The sequence below is a fragment of the Nansenia antarctica genome (genome assembly GCF_963989245.1).
Source record: "Nansenia antarctica genome assembly, chromosome: 15".
Taxonomy (NCBI): Eukaryota; Metazoa; Chordata; class Actinopteri; order Argentiniformes; family Microstomatidae; genus Nansenia; species Nansenia antarctica.
The window spans coordinates 10,674,063-10,690,050 of NC_137685.1; the positions used below are offsets into that span (position 1 = coordinate 10,674,063).

At 47.1% G+C, this 15,988-nt stretch overlaps 1 protein-coding gene across 1 annotated transcript in view; it reads right to left on the bottom strand.

Annotated features, from left to right (window-relative positions):
* Positions 1-14,404, bottom strand: part of syn2b (synapsin IIb) — a gene marked incomplete at both ends in the record, with an annotated part of 72,675 nt that extends 58,271 nt beyond the window's left edge. The window contains one exon of the mRNA XM_080545971.1: positions 13,980-14,404. Coding sequence (XP_080402097.1) covers positions 13,980-14,404 — 425 coding nt within the window. The remainder of the gene's footprint in view (positions 1-13,979) is intronic.
* Between the last annotated feature and the right edge of the window lie 1,584 nt (positions 14,405-15,988).

The window sequence follows — 15,988 nt, forward strand, 5'->3', positions numbered from 1 at the left end:
TGGAGTTGCTGGGGCAGAAGTCAGTGATGTGTAGTCAGCCCTCCCCACACCCCCAGTCACCACCCCCAGATGTTCCATAATATTCAAGTCTGGGGACTGTGATGGCCATTCCAAAACCGACATCCGTCTTTCCTGGAGGTACTTCACGGTTGATTTTGAGGTATGGTTAGGATCATTGTCTTGCTGAAATACCCAACCTCTCTTCAACTTCAATTTCTGGACTGACCTTTGAACATTAGCCTGTAGAATGTCCAGGGGTGCCCAAATATTTGCACCCCACTATACATACACACACGACACAAGGTGTGGGATTTACAGTGAGAGCTGAGCTCAGCAGGGGACAGATTTCCAGGCATGAATAATCGTGCTGTGCAGTGGGACACATGACTCTCTTGGCTTTGAAGTTCATTCAAATTCATTTACGGGCTTGAAAGGGCCATGTGAGTGGGTTTAGTGTTTGTGTGTGTGTTTGTATGCGTGCGTGTGTGCATGTGTGTGTTTGTGTGTGTGTGTGCGTGTGCGTGCATCCCTATCCGCACACACTCACACAGAACCTTATCACCATAGAGCAGTCACATGCAGAACAGCAGACAGAGAGAAACACAACACGGATACCTGAGACCCTCCTACTCATAAGGTTCTGTGTGTGTGTTTGTGGAGAGGGGTGCACGCACACGCACACACACACACACACACACACACAGAACCTTATCACCATAGAGCAGTCCCATGCAGAACAGCAGACAGAGAGAAACACAACACTGATACCTGAGACCCTCCTACTCATCTCCCTCATCTGCCGGCAATCATCCATCCTGAGGAGCCGTGTTTGAACACATCACTCACAGCAAGCACAATTACCTCCCATTGATTGAATCCTCCATGTTTGCAGACAGACAGACGGCATGGTAGGATTTATCTGGGAACATTTGTAAAGACTGACATCTCATTTGGGAGGTAAACAGAAGAGCTGAGGGCACTAAAACCAACATGGCGGTGATGACACGCTGCTCTGCAAATTAGAATGTGTGAAATATGTCATCATTAAGATGCTATACTAATAGTGGATGCATATTTTATATTAAAAAAGTAAATGATCTTTTAAGGTGTTCATGGCTTAAGCATGCATTAGCCTGAACTGCGCTCATTTAGACATTATTAGCTATATTACACATGATAAATGGGTTAATCAAAAATGCATGAGGATGAAAACTATACCCAGAAGTGGTGTAATATTGTAAAACGACTACACACCTTCATCATTGCAGCTTTTACGCATTATAATATGAAGACATTTGTGTTAGTTAGTCCCCGTGTGCTCCAGGAACAAACTCCATGAAGAAATCAAACCGGCCCAAACTCAAAACATATAAAACTAAGCTAAAAACCTTCATGTTCTGCAGTAGTTATGATGTTTGTCAACGTGTCACGAAATGTTTGTCAACGTGTCATTTTACACTGCGGTCTCACACGCCATATTGGACAGGATAGCGGTTGAATACAGATGAAGTATCTGCGATCTCACACACCGTATCGGGCAGGATAGCAGTTGCATACAGATTCAGTAATAATCACCAATCAATGACTGAATCACAGTCATTTAAAATATCAGGGTCGGAGCTGACGTCTTGAGGTATTCATACGTGCAGCCCCTACCTGTGATAATCTGCCACCTTAATCCTGTATCATGGCAGGATATTTATACAAGGTGCACAGTTTCTGGAGCCATGTTTCTGGAAGCTCTGATTTGACATGACATGATTATGTCAGTGAGTTATTCTTTGAAAGGTGTGTGTGTGTGTGTGTGTGTGTGTGTGTGTGTGTGTGTGTGTGTGTGTGTGTGTGTGTGTGTGTGTGTGTGTGTGTGTGTGTGTGTGTGTGTGTGTGTGTGTGTGTGTGTGTGTGTGTCTATGCGTAGGGTCGGCTGTGGCTCAGGAGGTAGAGCCGGCGTCTAATGATCGCAAAGGTCGACAGCTCAGGGGTTCAACTGACAAGTTGATTGCATGTTTGCTTGCGTGTGCACGCCTGTGTTTGACACTCCAGTAGGTTGAAATGTTGCATTAATTCTCTCCCTCTAATATCTATGACAAATCCAAAACAATGTGGCCACCTATAGCTAAGCTTCATAGAGGAACCACCCAAAATAATATCCTGCTTAACTCACCAACTGACAAAGAATTCCAGAACACTCATCACCTACAGTGGCAAGTGTTTTATGTGGTATTTACCTAGCAACAACACTTTGATTGGCTACAAAATGAAGCGTCATCATTTATGCACTTTTGGTAAATAAAATAACCCTCTGCACTCTAGAATATTGACAATTAACATTCACCCTCTGCAATACATTAGTTAAACTAATGGCTTCTACCGTGCTGACTGCTGGAGACTCCCATTCTCATTCCACCTGATAAAACAGTAACAGCCTCCTCCTACAGTATGTATGAACCAGGGAAGGCTGGTGGAGGTAGAAATCGGGAGGATGGGCTTATTGTAATGCATGGAATCGAATGTGTGTGTTTGATACCATTCCTCATTCCATTCCATACATTACAGTGAGCCTGTCCTCCGGTTTCTACCTCCACCAGCCTCCCCTGGTATGAACGGGTGATAACCACTAAATAACTAAGTATGGGTGTAACAGGTGCGGTTCGAACATGGGTCTCCCACAGGAAAGACCCAAGGATCTACCATCAGGCCAAGAAGACAACCTCTCATCCTCATGTTTATTGCAGAATGTCGAGTCATGTCGGTCCACTAGAGGGATGCCACATCGCTGAGAGATGCCCCATTATCACATGATCAGTATCTGCACTGTGATTGGAGCATACCCCGTAATGAAAAGATCAAATGTCCCCAAAACACAACAAGTTGACCTGTCTGAATGGAGAATAAGACATTGAGAATAAGACACAAGACAATGGCCAATATATCACCTTCTAAACCTGCAGTGATATAGAGCTGCAGACACAAGAGAACAAGGATTATAACTGACTCGAAACACATCCTGTTGATATGAGAGAGAGAGAGAGAGAGAGAGAGAGAGAAAAATGGAGAGAGAGAGAGAGAAGAAAAAGAAAGATGGAGAGAGAAAGATGGAGAGAAAGAGAAAGATGGAGAGAAATAGAAATCTAGAGAGAATGAGAGAGAGGCGAGAGGGGGAAGATAGGAGAGAGAGGAGAGCGAGAGAGATAACAGAGTGAGACGGAGAGCTGTTCTGCCCTCTCGTGAGGTTGTGGGCGGGATAAGAATCTAGGGAGAGAGCCTCTCTCCTATTCCTGTAATATGTATTTGTTCATCTGATAAACCTCCCGGTTGCTTGGAAGGTCGTATCCTTCATACTGACTTCATACCAGAAGACAAAATTCTGCTTCCTCCTGTCCCTAATATTTACACAGAAAACAGTCATAAAGCATGACTCACCATCAATATAACTTTAGAATTAGAATGTTGTAAGATTGAAGACAGACAGTCCTTTACTGCCTCGGCCTTCAAGACCAACGACCAGGGACTGCTGGGGAAATATAATGGGGAAACTAAAGTGTGTTAAAAAGCAAACTGCGCTGCATCAAAACAGACAGGAATAGCAATGCTATTTCCTCCTAATCGTAGATACGTGCCAATTCCATTGAATTCCAACAGTTATTTATTTATTTGCTATAGCATCATCAGAATCAGAATAGTTTATTGTTTACATCCCATTAAACACATATAAAAGAGTACAATTCTTCGGCTTCAGTTCCTCGACATTGCAGAAACAAGTGACACACATGGTAATAGTTATGAAAAAGACAAATAAGACAAGAGACATTTGAGTAATAATACAAATAATACAAATAATAGAAATAACATGAGTATTGCTAGCAGTGAGATAGCAGTAGATGGTAGAGGTAGTATTAGAGTAAAGTGCCTATATGTGTGGGATGTGCTTAAGGGTAAGTAGTCTGTGTGTGTGTGTGGAGTGTGCTTAAGGGTCAGTAGTCTGTGTGTGTGTGTGTGTGTGGAGTGTGCTTAAGGGTAAACAGTCACTAGCTCTTAGTAGGCTTGTTCATAAGCCTTATTCCTTGGTGGAAGTAGCTGTTGTGTAGCCCCCGGGTTTTGGCCCAGAGGGTACGGTACCATATCATATCAACAACACATACGTTCTGCTGGTCTATTGTTTATATTCAAAGAGAGAGAGAGAGGGGGGAATGATGTAGGGATGACAGGAAGTCCGCTCATTAGCCGCCCAAGGTCGCTCCAAGGCCTCCTGTTTAATCACCCCCCCTCCCCTGGGAGCCTCAGAGTTTTTCATTACAGTGTTTTCCATTACAGTTCTGAATGTTCTGTATGTCTACACACACATCAGCGCCGCCTTGTGCAACGCAACGCACATCCCTGCATTGGAATTACTTGTATGGAAATCGGCTGTATTGGATTTATTTTGAGTTCGCTATTGCTTTATTATCAACTGGAGCTTATAGTTGAATAAATTAATTTCATTTTTTGGATAAACTACATCTCCGTGTGTGCTTTATCAAGAGTGTGTGTCGGTAACTCCCCACCCTAACCTCAGGTGGCTAAATGGAAGAGGGAGATGTGGATTAGCCACTTCAGATACAGTATGCGCATAATTAACAAACTCGTGTCATATGTGTGGCACTCAGCTAAGTGTGTGTCTTTTACTCAAGGCTTGGTTTGAGAAGCATAAACGCTCGCCTTCACCAGTTAACCCTCTCCCCCTCCCCTTCCCATGTGTCCCCAGCACTACCTTAATTAGGCCCCTATACTTTCTTTTATTTATTTTTTTTGTTTCTTTTTATTATTACTACTTTTCAGTTTGTAAAGCGTCTTTGAGTGTCTAGAAAAGCGCTATATAAGTCTAATGTATTATAATTATTATAATTATTATTATAAATATATGCATTATGCATCTCCATAAAGCCTTGCTCACAGCTCTGTTCCAATAGACTATAATTTAGGGAAGCTATAATTGGTTGCTATGCTGCTATCAGAAATGTGCATTACCACATGTTCTTCTACCTTCAGGTTTAGATATCAGGGTAGGCTGGCCAGTGTTTAGTGTCTAAGTGACATGCTGCTAGTGTGGATCAGGGGAGGCTGGTGGAGGACAGAAATCGGAGGACGAGCTCATTGTAATGCACAGAACGGAACGAGGAAACGTATCAAACACGTATATTTTGTTTGATACCATGCCATAGCCTGTCATCCGATTTCTGCCTCCACCAGCCTCCCCTGATCCACACTAGCAAGTCACTGAGACACTAAACACTCACCGGCCAAGCAAATGGACTGACTTATATAGCGCCTTATTCCAAAGCGCTTTACAATGGCCTCTCATCCACCCACAGTCACACATATATTCACACACCAATGGCGGCAAGCTACCATGCAAGGTGCTGGAGCAATTTGGTGTTCAGTGTCTTGCCCAAGGACACCTTGACATGTGGCCAGCCGGGGTTCGAACTGCCGATCTGCCAACCTTGCAATCATTAGACGCCAGCTCTACCTCCTGTGCCACAGCCACCCCTGAGTCATGTTGGTCCACAGCCGGGGGAGGGGCACATTGACGAGCCATGCTGTCAAGAGTTAGCCTAGCCTAGCCTAGCCTAGCCTAGACTACATCAAAGGGGGAGAGACACATTTATTTATTTATTATTGTAAAGTGCTTTGAGTTGCATTTCATGTACGAAAGGCGCTATATAAATAAAGCTTTACTTACTTACTTACTTATGAGACATGTTGTCAGAGCCAGCCTAGCGTGTTTAGCCTAGCCGTGTCAGAGGGGGACAGGCTGCCTGTATTGTACTGGTCGTGTGTGTGCAGTGTTGTTGGGTCCTGCTGCTGAATTACTAGAAAGTCAGTGATGTCACAAGTGACCACTTTATGGGATTGGACATTGTGAATTATTGAGGAAAATAGTGATTTATCTGTGGGTTTGTATGAGTATGAGTGTGTGTGTGCGTGTGTGTGTGTGTGTGTGTGTGTGTGTGTGTGTGTGTGAGTGAGTGCATGTGTGCATCAAGCATGCGTGTCTCTGTGTGTGTGTGTGTGTGTGTGTGTGTGTGTGTGTGTGTTAGGGCTGCACGATTAATCGATTTTAAATCGAAATCGCGATTTGAAATGATGCGATTAGCTAATCGCAAAGCCTGCGATTTGCCTGCGATTTTTTTTTTTTTTTTTTTTTTTTTTTTACTATTTAGCAGACGCTTTTAATCCAAAGCGATTTACAATTACGAATTACAGGGACATTCCCCCTGGAGTAACTGAGGGCTAAGTGCCTTACTCAAGGGCACACTAGTAGTGGTGTGGTTTCAGGCGGGATTTGAACTCACACAACCTTCCGATCACAAGTCCAACTCACTAGACCACCACTACCCGTATGGGATACGTCATACAGCGCGTCGGATTCAACGTCAATGAACGTCAACGTCAATGAACGTCAAAAATGAACGTCAACAATGAACGTGAACGTCAATGAAAATAGGTGATAGATAGATTCATCCAATCACCTGCCAAGTATTTTTTGAAAGTACCTGCCCTTTTCCAAACAGCTTCCAATTAAGCTTTCCTAGATGGTTGTGTGAAACAAACCACCTGAGTCAGGTTAGTAATGCTCCATCACATGTTTTAATCTGAAGCTTGATTTTAAAGCAACCCAACTTTAAAGCAACCCAATGTAAGTTTAGTTATTTCACTCGTAGCTCGGGCTGTGGGGGTGCTAGAGGAGGGAGCCTCTAAGTCCCCTGAAGACGTACAAACAAACTGCACGTTGATACGACCTTCCTAGCCGGAGATATGGCCACACTTTACAAAAACTTCCTTTTTTTTTTTTTTTTTTTTTTTGCTATTTAAAAAATAAATAATCGCAAATTAATCGCAATCGCGATATCTGTCCAAATAATCGCAATTCGATTTTTTCCCCAAATCGTGCAGCCCTAGTGTGTGTGTGTGAGTGCATGTGTGCATCAAGCATGCGTGTGTCTCTCTGTGTGTGCGTGTGTATGTGTGTGAGTGCATGTGTGCATCAAACATGCGTGTCTCTCTCTGTGTGTGTGTGTGTGTGTGTGTGTGTGTGTGTGTGTGTGTGTGTGTGTGTGTTACACCAGAAGGCTGGTGTGAATTAACATGTTAAAGGAGGGGCTTACATCCATGTCGCCATGGCAACAGTAAATGACCTCAGGAAAATGGAAGGGGAAGTGTGATTGGTCGGCTGGGTCTGAAGTGTCCGTCCATGTCTGTGTGTGATCTCTGACAGTGTAAAGGGTTTGGTGGCCACAGAGGCCTGCCAGGGAGAGACTGGGTCATTGATCTGATCCTCTCAATGTGATTATCATGAGAAATAACTGACCTTCTCCTCCATCCCCACTGTGAAATACAATGTGCAGCTCTCAATTCAATGAGCATGTTAGCGATCAGGAATGACTTTCCCGAAAGCGCATATTAGACTAAAATATGAACTGAGTCAGTCAGCACGATGCAAAGCTTATCACAGATTTCTATTAACTCATTTAGTGCCGAGGGTGAATAAAGTAGCTTGAATTGTCAATGTTCTAGAATGCCACGGGTGCCTTTACTCACCAAAAATGCACAAGTGACGATGTTTCATTTTGTTTCATAGCCAATCTCCACACTGTTAGGTAAATACCACCTAAAACACTTTGCACTGTAGGTGGTGAGTGTTTCAACATTCTTTGTAGGTTAGTGAGTTGAATTGTCAATGAGCTGCTTTGGTTTGCTTACACTCAACATGATTTTTCACTTAGCAGCCTAAAACACCCTAAAACGATTATAGTATAAGGAACAACAGTTCTCACGGATTGGAATATTAGTTCTAATATAATATCTCAGTTTCTGTTTGACACATTACATCTCATAACTGTTTCAGCCGGCGAGGGACCCGCCATGACAGGGTGCAAATAACCTCCGTCCTCTAAGCTCCCAAACATATTCATTAGACCCCAGCCGCAGCGCAAGAGGCCATTTTACAGATGGCTGTTTATCAACGCTGGCACGGAGTCCTCACAGGAATAATATCATATTGACTAACCAATCGGCCCTCTGGGAACATTCAAATTTATGGCTGTAGAGGCCAGGATTCAATTTGAATTTTAACTCACTCGATGCAACGCTTATACAGTACCTTCCTCCAGGAGAGGCTGGTGGAGGTAGAAATCGGAGGACGGGCTCATTGTAATGCATGGAACGGAATGAGGAATGGTAACAACGCATTTTGGCAAGTGCTTTGAGTTGCATTTCATGTACGAAAGGCGTTATATGAATAAAGCTTTACTTACTTACTTTACTTGAGAGAGGGGGGATGACATGCAAGATGCCAGAATCGGACCAGGGACCATGCGATGATATGGTCTGCGCCTTAGTCAACTACTACGTCACCTACGCCCCCGTCAATTTGAATTTTAACTGACTCAATACAAGAGAGGTTAACTGAAATTCTATTTTGGGAGTTGAAAACATCCAGGCATTCCATCTTTCCTCCTTTCACAGGCTTTGTTTAGGAGGAAGCTAACGTTACCCAGGAGGCAGTTGTGTTTACTCATATTAGCACGTCACCTGATATCTGTTGTGGTCGTACAGTCTGTGGCAGATGGTCTGCTTCCTGTGACATGGAAGCCAACCCTACGACCGGCATATGGCCCACATTATTTTTCATAGATTTTTCATTTTCAATTTAACCTTTACAAGATGAGTGTCATTGAGGTCTAGAATGTCTTTTAAAGAGACTTGCCTGGAGAAAATAGCAGTACACATTAGACAGACAACAGACATCACAGCTATTAGTAGCTTAGACATAGCATCGTCTGCTTTAACTGTTTGGACATGACTGTGTTTCAGGAGAGGCTGGTGGAGGTAGAAATCGAAGGCCGGCTCATTGAAATGCATGGAACGGAATGACGACTGGTAACCAACACACAATACCATTCCTCATGTCATTCCATGCATTCCAATGAGCGGGCCTCCGAGTTCTACCTCCACCAGCCTCCACCTGCCCACACCAGCCTCCACCAGCCTCCACTGATTACTGTACATGTATGCCATTAGTTACTCTTTGGAGTCTCATTGATGGTAGATGCTACAAGGCTGGCAGGGTATTACAGCTGTTGACTGAATCAGGCCTTAGTGTTAAGGAGCAGGGGAGGCTGGTGGAGGTAGAAATCGGAGGACGGCTCATTGTAACGCATGGAACGGAATGAGGAATGGTATCAAACACATGTATTAGATTGCATTACAATGAGCCTATCCCCCGATTTCTCATTTTTGATGGATTGTTGATATTCCGGGGGCATGTTTGAATGTTTAATACCGCTACTTTCCCACCCGACCCCCCTCCGGCCAGCCTTGCTAACGCTACCACTACAACCCCACCGGCCCCCCAGCCCACCCAAAGTGTTGGTTCTGGCACCGGGCCTGATGTGTACACACACAAATAAACACACAAATGTATGCGCCGCACACACATGCAGGCCAGAGATCCAGGGTGTCCCTGGGGGGGAGTGCGTCCTGTGATTCAACCCATCTCCTCTCATTACTTAATCAGCTGACAGCTCCTCTCCTCTCTCTCTTCTCCTCCACATAGAGGACACACTCAAGGGGATTGCTCCCCCCAATCAACCTCTTCTTCCTCCTCCTCCTCTTCCTCTTCCTCATCCCCCTGCAGATCCGCCCTCCTTCAATAGACTGAGTGTTACGTAACTCTCATGTTTTACAGCGCTGCTTTTCAACAGGACTCTCGGTCTTGCCCCCGTTTTGCTGTTACGTAACTAGAGAGTGGCTGGGTTTTAGCCAATGATCTAAATACTCTATATATTTATATATATACTCGCTGGACACTTTATTAGGAAGCCCTCCCTTTGGCTCTCAAAACAGCTTCAGTTCTTTCGTGGCATAGATTCCACAAGATGTTGAAAACATTCCTTTGAGATTCTGGTCAATGATCAAACAGGATTGCGTCACACAATTCCTGCAGATTTGACGATCAGCTGATCAGGAAGATAGAGGGAGTAGAGAACTGGGCTCAGAGTTAGAGCTGAAGCCTCTGCTAAAAAAAAACTGTTCTAAAAGGGTTCTTCAGTTCCCCTTTTGTCCCAGTAGGGGAACCCCTTTGAAGAACTGTTTTGGAAACCAAAACAGCGCCTCAGGCCATGGCTGCACGGTTAGTGAGTGGTTTGTGATCCCAGTGGCCCAGTGACCCAGTGGTCCAGGTTTCAGATGTAATCAGGCTCAGAGTTAACCCCTCCAGGTTACCCCACCATGCACCTTGCATGGTACGCTTGCCGCCATTGGTGTGTGAATGGGTGAATGAGAAGCCATTGTAAAGTGCTTAGGACTAAGCCGCTATATATGTGCAGTCCATTTACTGGATACAGGGCTCCCTTTTACCATTGAAGTCGAAGTCCACAGGCCTCAGGTGGGGAGGGGGTCATCAGGCGATGATTCAGAGTCTGTTTACCTTCAGGAAGTCCAGTCAGAGTCTATATAGCCTTCTAATGGGCCGCCTTGGGGCCCTCCGGCACTAGGCAACCGCGGCAACCTCGGAACATCACCACAAATCAGCGCTGAAGGCTTCTTAATGTCTCCAAAGTATTTATCTGACCAAGGTACATTTCACAGCTAATAGCATCTTCCCCTGTCTGTTTTACATACTGCACTGCCTCCCCTGTCTGCGATGATCGAAAGTCAACAATCATGAATAGCTCCAGAGCCACTATATTATACTGATGGGGTGGAGGGAGGGGGGGATGGGGGGACAAGGGAGGAGGGAGGGGGGAGGAAGGGAGGGGATAAACAGCCAGGGGATTGAGTGAGAGAGGAGAGTGACTGATGATATCACCTTGGCATTGGGATAGCAAGCACTCACTCACACACAGACACAGACACACAGACACAGACACACACACACACACACACACACACACACTCTATATATGTAGAACAGGTCACAGTCTCCCCCCTAGCCCACAGTCTCCCCCCCTAGTCCACACTCCCCCCCTAGCCCACATCTCCCCCCTACCCCACAGTCTCCCCCCTAGCCCACACTCCCTCCCTAGTCCACATTCCCCCCTAGCCCACAGTCTCCCCCCTAGCCCACACTCCCCCCCTAGCCCACAGTCTCCCCCCCTAACCCACATCTCCCCCCCCCCCTAGCCCACAGTCTCCCCCCCTAACCCACATCCCCCCCCCCCCCCCCCCCCCTAGCCCACAGTCTCCCCCCTAGGTCACAGTTTCCCTGGTGAGGCTAGTGGAGGTAGAAATCGGAGGACGCAGGAATGAGGAATGGAGTCAGTCAAACACACGTCCTTCATTCAGTCCCACGCATTAGAACAGAAGCCGCCAACGTCGACACCATCCTGCTGTGGATGTATGTGCCACGGAATCCCAAGGCCAATCTCTCACAACATCCAATGAATGAACACCGAAAAAAAGAAAAAAGAAAAACGTCAGTTTGACGATGAACAGTTTGACAGCATAGGATGTGAGCCTGCATTATAGAAAAGCTAAAAGGTGTCCGGATCGATATGGGGTATTTCTGGTGCTTCTTTTCTCTGGCTAGCTCCTTTCTATTGAGAGCTCAGACCTCGTCCCTCACTGAGAGGCTGAATCAATAGCATTTAGCGGGATGACTCCTAAACCCACCTCCTCCAGCCCAGAGGACCCTCTCTCCTCTCTCAAACACACGGCATGAAATATTCATGTTGATTTATTTTCTCCTCAGAGCTCTCCCAAAGCTCAGGTGCTTCATTTTATTAAACACAGTCTGGATTGCTTTCTTGGGTGTTTTGCTCTTGAGACGGTGTTAAGAAATACATACTGCTCGACTAGTCTGCCAAGCGGATAGTGATGTGGTGACTCGTCATGGGGTGTAGCACTCTTGAGCTCAGTTTTTTTTTTCTTCCTGCACACAAACACCATCCATCATCGGTGGACGGGCTCGTTGTAATGCGTGGTACGGGAAGGAGGAATGGTATCAAACATATTCCTCATTCCATTCCCCTGCCTCCACCATCCTCCCCTGACACTAATGCTTGCCCAGCCTCTTTCCACATATCAACACCAAAGTGAACATATTTCTCTACTAAGTGGACATATTATTCTCTTGGGATATCTTGCCTCTGTGTAATAGAAACTAAGTAGTAGTCCTCAAAGTGAAACCCCCCCCCCTGCTAGAATACATCAACCAGCCAACCGACAGTGTTTGAAACCCCCCAAAATAAACAACTATTAATCCAGAGTGTCTGAAAGCCGTGAATCCTCTCCTCCCCTGCGGAGACGTCTCTGGTGGTACTCCAGCTGGACTCATCACCACCGGCACGGATAGAGGCAGTGAGGATGTGTCACATTGACATCCAACCACCATCCAATCTCAGATGGTAATCTAATACATTACCTCCTCAGCACTGCAGTGATACAGTGATATACACACACACACACACTCACACAAACGCAAACATGCAAGCAAGCAAACACTGACACAAGCGGGCACCCAAGCGAGTGCACGCACACAAAGTACACACACACACACAAGTACACACTACCGCAAGTACGCTCACATGCGAGTACACACCCACACGTGCGAGGAAGCATGCACGCATGCCACGCATGCATGCTCATGCTCACACCTACGCACACACACACACACACACACACACAATACAGTGGCAGTAGTGCCATCCCATACATTATTCAGTGTACAACCTTCAGTCTACAACCACCTAGTGAAGGTTCCCAGAGGTGGGAATACTCTCATTCACACACACACATACACACACACACACACACACACACACACACACACACCGCTGTTTCACGCACATCATTTTATCATCATCGTTTCACGCTGCACACCATGCTTGTAGTGAGCATGGCTTCCCTGATCAGCCACTCACTATGAGCGTGGTCCAGTTATAACGGATGGCTGTGTGTGTCACATGTCCTTTACAGCTGCTGGACTGAAGTAGTAGAGATGATAGTAGGGGTTTAATAGCTGCATAATTAGTGATCAGCTGAATGAATGACTGAATGAATGAAAAGCTGCATCAATTATTGCTTGGCTGCATAAATTATCTAATAGTTGCTGAAATGATTGTACGTTCTCTGACAAACACGGAAGAGCAGAGAGCTCTGTGTGTGTGTGTGTGTGTGTGTGTGTGTGTGTGTGTGTGTGTGTGTGTGTGTTGGGGGAGGGAGGAAAGGATGTGTGTTGTTAGGCTCCAGGGTGCGTGTGTGGAGCGTGTGGCGTGTGTGGCGTGTGTGGCGTGTGTCTGTGGATAAATATAGATAGAGATGTCTGACATACAGTATCGTATTGCAGGAATTTAACATCCTTTTTTCAAAATGGAGGGAGAAATATTATAGGATTGAATGTCTGGGTGGGATTGGATTGGATTTGTGCCCGACAATCATTGTAACAGTTCACAGTTGAGATAGATTATTGGTGATATTGAGAAAATCTCGTTCAGTTGTGTAATCTCCTCCAACCCTAACCAACTCCAACGATTCCTAACCAACCCTAACCAACCCTAACCAACCCTAACCAACCCAAACCTTTTCCAACCAATTACATAAACAGAACAGTCTGTTCCCACAGCTCCCCCGGGGAGTTTCCACCAATCAGCACTTTGAAGACAAACTGATAACACTGATCCAATCACATCCACTCTGCCACCTTCAATACAAACCCTACTAGATATTCCTGTATCCACACTATAAAGCAGACCACACAGAATGCCTTGGCCATACACTCTATGTCAGGGGAGGCTGGTAGAGGTAGAAATCGGAGGACAAAGTATGGAATAGAATGAGGAATGGTATCCAACATACCTCATTCCATTCCATGTATTACTATAAGCCTCTGATTTCTACCTCCACCAGCCTCCCCCTGATCGAAACACAACCGATATCACCAGCGAGGTCCGATCGGAAAGCACACGACCGAGCGCAACGACAACACGTCCACTCACCACTCGTGCTGCGGCTCGTCGATGACCAGCAGGAACTTGAACTTCTTGGGCGCCGCGGGCGGGACCACGGTCTGCTCCACCAGCCCCGCCGAGGCGGCGGTCTGCTTGACCGCGTTGGTGATGGAGCTGAAGGAGCTGAAGAACCCTCCGACGGACGGACCCGACGACTGGGTCTGGTGGAGCTGGGGACGGCGCTCCGGCGCCGGGGAGGAGGTGGAGGACGACGGGCCCGGGGACGGGGACGGGGACATGGCCGGGGACGGGCCCGGGGCCTGGGCCTGGCCTGGGGAGGTGGCCGGGCCCGGGGAGGCCGCCGTGGGCGGAGGGGGCGCGGGAGGGTCCGGCCTCTGGAGGTCTGTCATGTAGCCGTTGGGGAGGTTAGCGATGAAGGTGCTGTCGGAGAGGCGGCGGCGGAGGAAGTTCATGGTGGCGTGCGGGGGGCGGCTGGGGTCGCGGTCGGAGAGAAGAACGGGTCGGCTCAGGTTCTGGTCGGAGAGAGCGGCGCGGCTCGGTTGCCTCGGTCCAGTCTTCTAGAGACAGCTCCCCCGAAGCACACGCGAGCCAGGCGTGTGTGTGTGTGTGTGTGTGTGTGTGTGTATGTGTGTCCCTCCCGAGATTCACTAGCGTCCTCCCTGGAGGGTGTGTGTGTGATGATGCTGCTTCCTCTGGTGGAGGTAGTGATGTGTTCTCTCAGCCTGTCCGCCTCAGCCACTACAGCCTGAATGCCTGCAAGAGATGCTCTCACTCTGCCTCTCCTCTCCTCTCCTCCTATCCTCTCTCTCTATCCAGCCCCCCCCCTCTCTCTCTCTCTCTCTCTCGCTCTGCCTCTCACTCTCCTCTCTCTCTATCCAACCCCCCCCTCTCTCTCTCTCTCTCGCTCTGGCTTTCACTCTCCTCTCTCTCTCGCTCTGCCACTCACTCTCCCCTCTCTCTCTCTCTCTCTCTCTCTTTCACTCTGCCTCCCGCCTCTCTCTCTCTCTCTCTCTCTCTCTTTTGCTCTGCCTCTCACTCTCTCTCCTCTCTCTCTCTCTCTCTCTCTCTCGCTCTGCCTCTCACTCTCCTCTATCTCTCTCTCTCTCTCTCTCTCTCTCTCTCGCTCTGCCTCTCACTCTCCTCTATCTCGCTCTGCCTCTCACTCTCTCTCACTCTCTCTCTCTCTCTCTTTCTCTAGCACGCGTGCTCAGTTGGCTGTCCCCCTCCCCCTCTCCTCTCCTCCTCTCCTCTCCTCCTCCCTCCTACCTCACAGCCTACGTGTCTGTGTCGTACTGCAGCCAGTCAAGGGGTTTCCAGCGAGCAGGAGACACCCCCCTACTGCTGCTGCTGTTTGTAGAGGCTTTCCCCTCCTCTCCTTTCCCTCCTTCCTCTCCTTCCCTCCCTCCCTATCTCTCCATCTCCCCCTTCAGGGTGACCTCCATCCTCTGCATGGTGTGTTTGAAGAGAATGAGAGGAGGAGGAGAGGAGAACAGGAGCACATGAGAGGAGAGGGCCAGGGACTGGATGAAAAGGAGGAGGAGGAGAAGAGAAGGGAGCTGTAGACTGATGGATGAGGGGTGAAGGTTTGTGGTGATGATGATGCAGGGAGGAGGGAAGGTCAGGGGACTGATGGAGAGGAGAGGAAGAGAAGGAAGAGGAGAAGGAGGAGGAGAGGAAAGGAGATAAGGTCAGGAGACTATGGAGAGGAGACTGGGAGGGATGTGTCGCAATTCTCCTTTAATACACCTCCTCACGTGGATTCATAAACAGATGACTGTCTGTAAGCACCAAGCCAATCCAATCTGTTTCGAATCTTTGACGGGGAGTGAAGAAGTTCATAAGGGTATTATGGGATGGAAGATGTACCATATGTCTCAACCAGTCCCAATTTCGGAAGAGATGTTAAACAGAAGCATTGAAGGTAGAATATTAAACAAATTAGCTTTTTCTCTAAAAATAGCTGCCAACCATTCTGCTGGCTGCTGGGTTGGCCTGATGTACTGATGGACACCCGCTCGAGGAACATATGGCTCTAT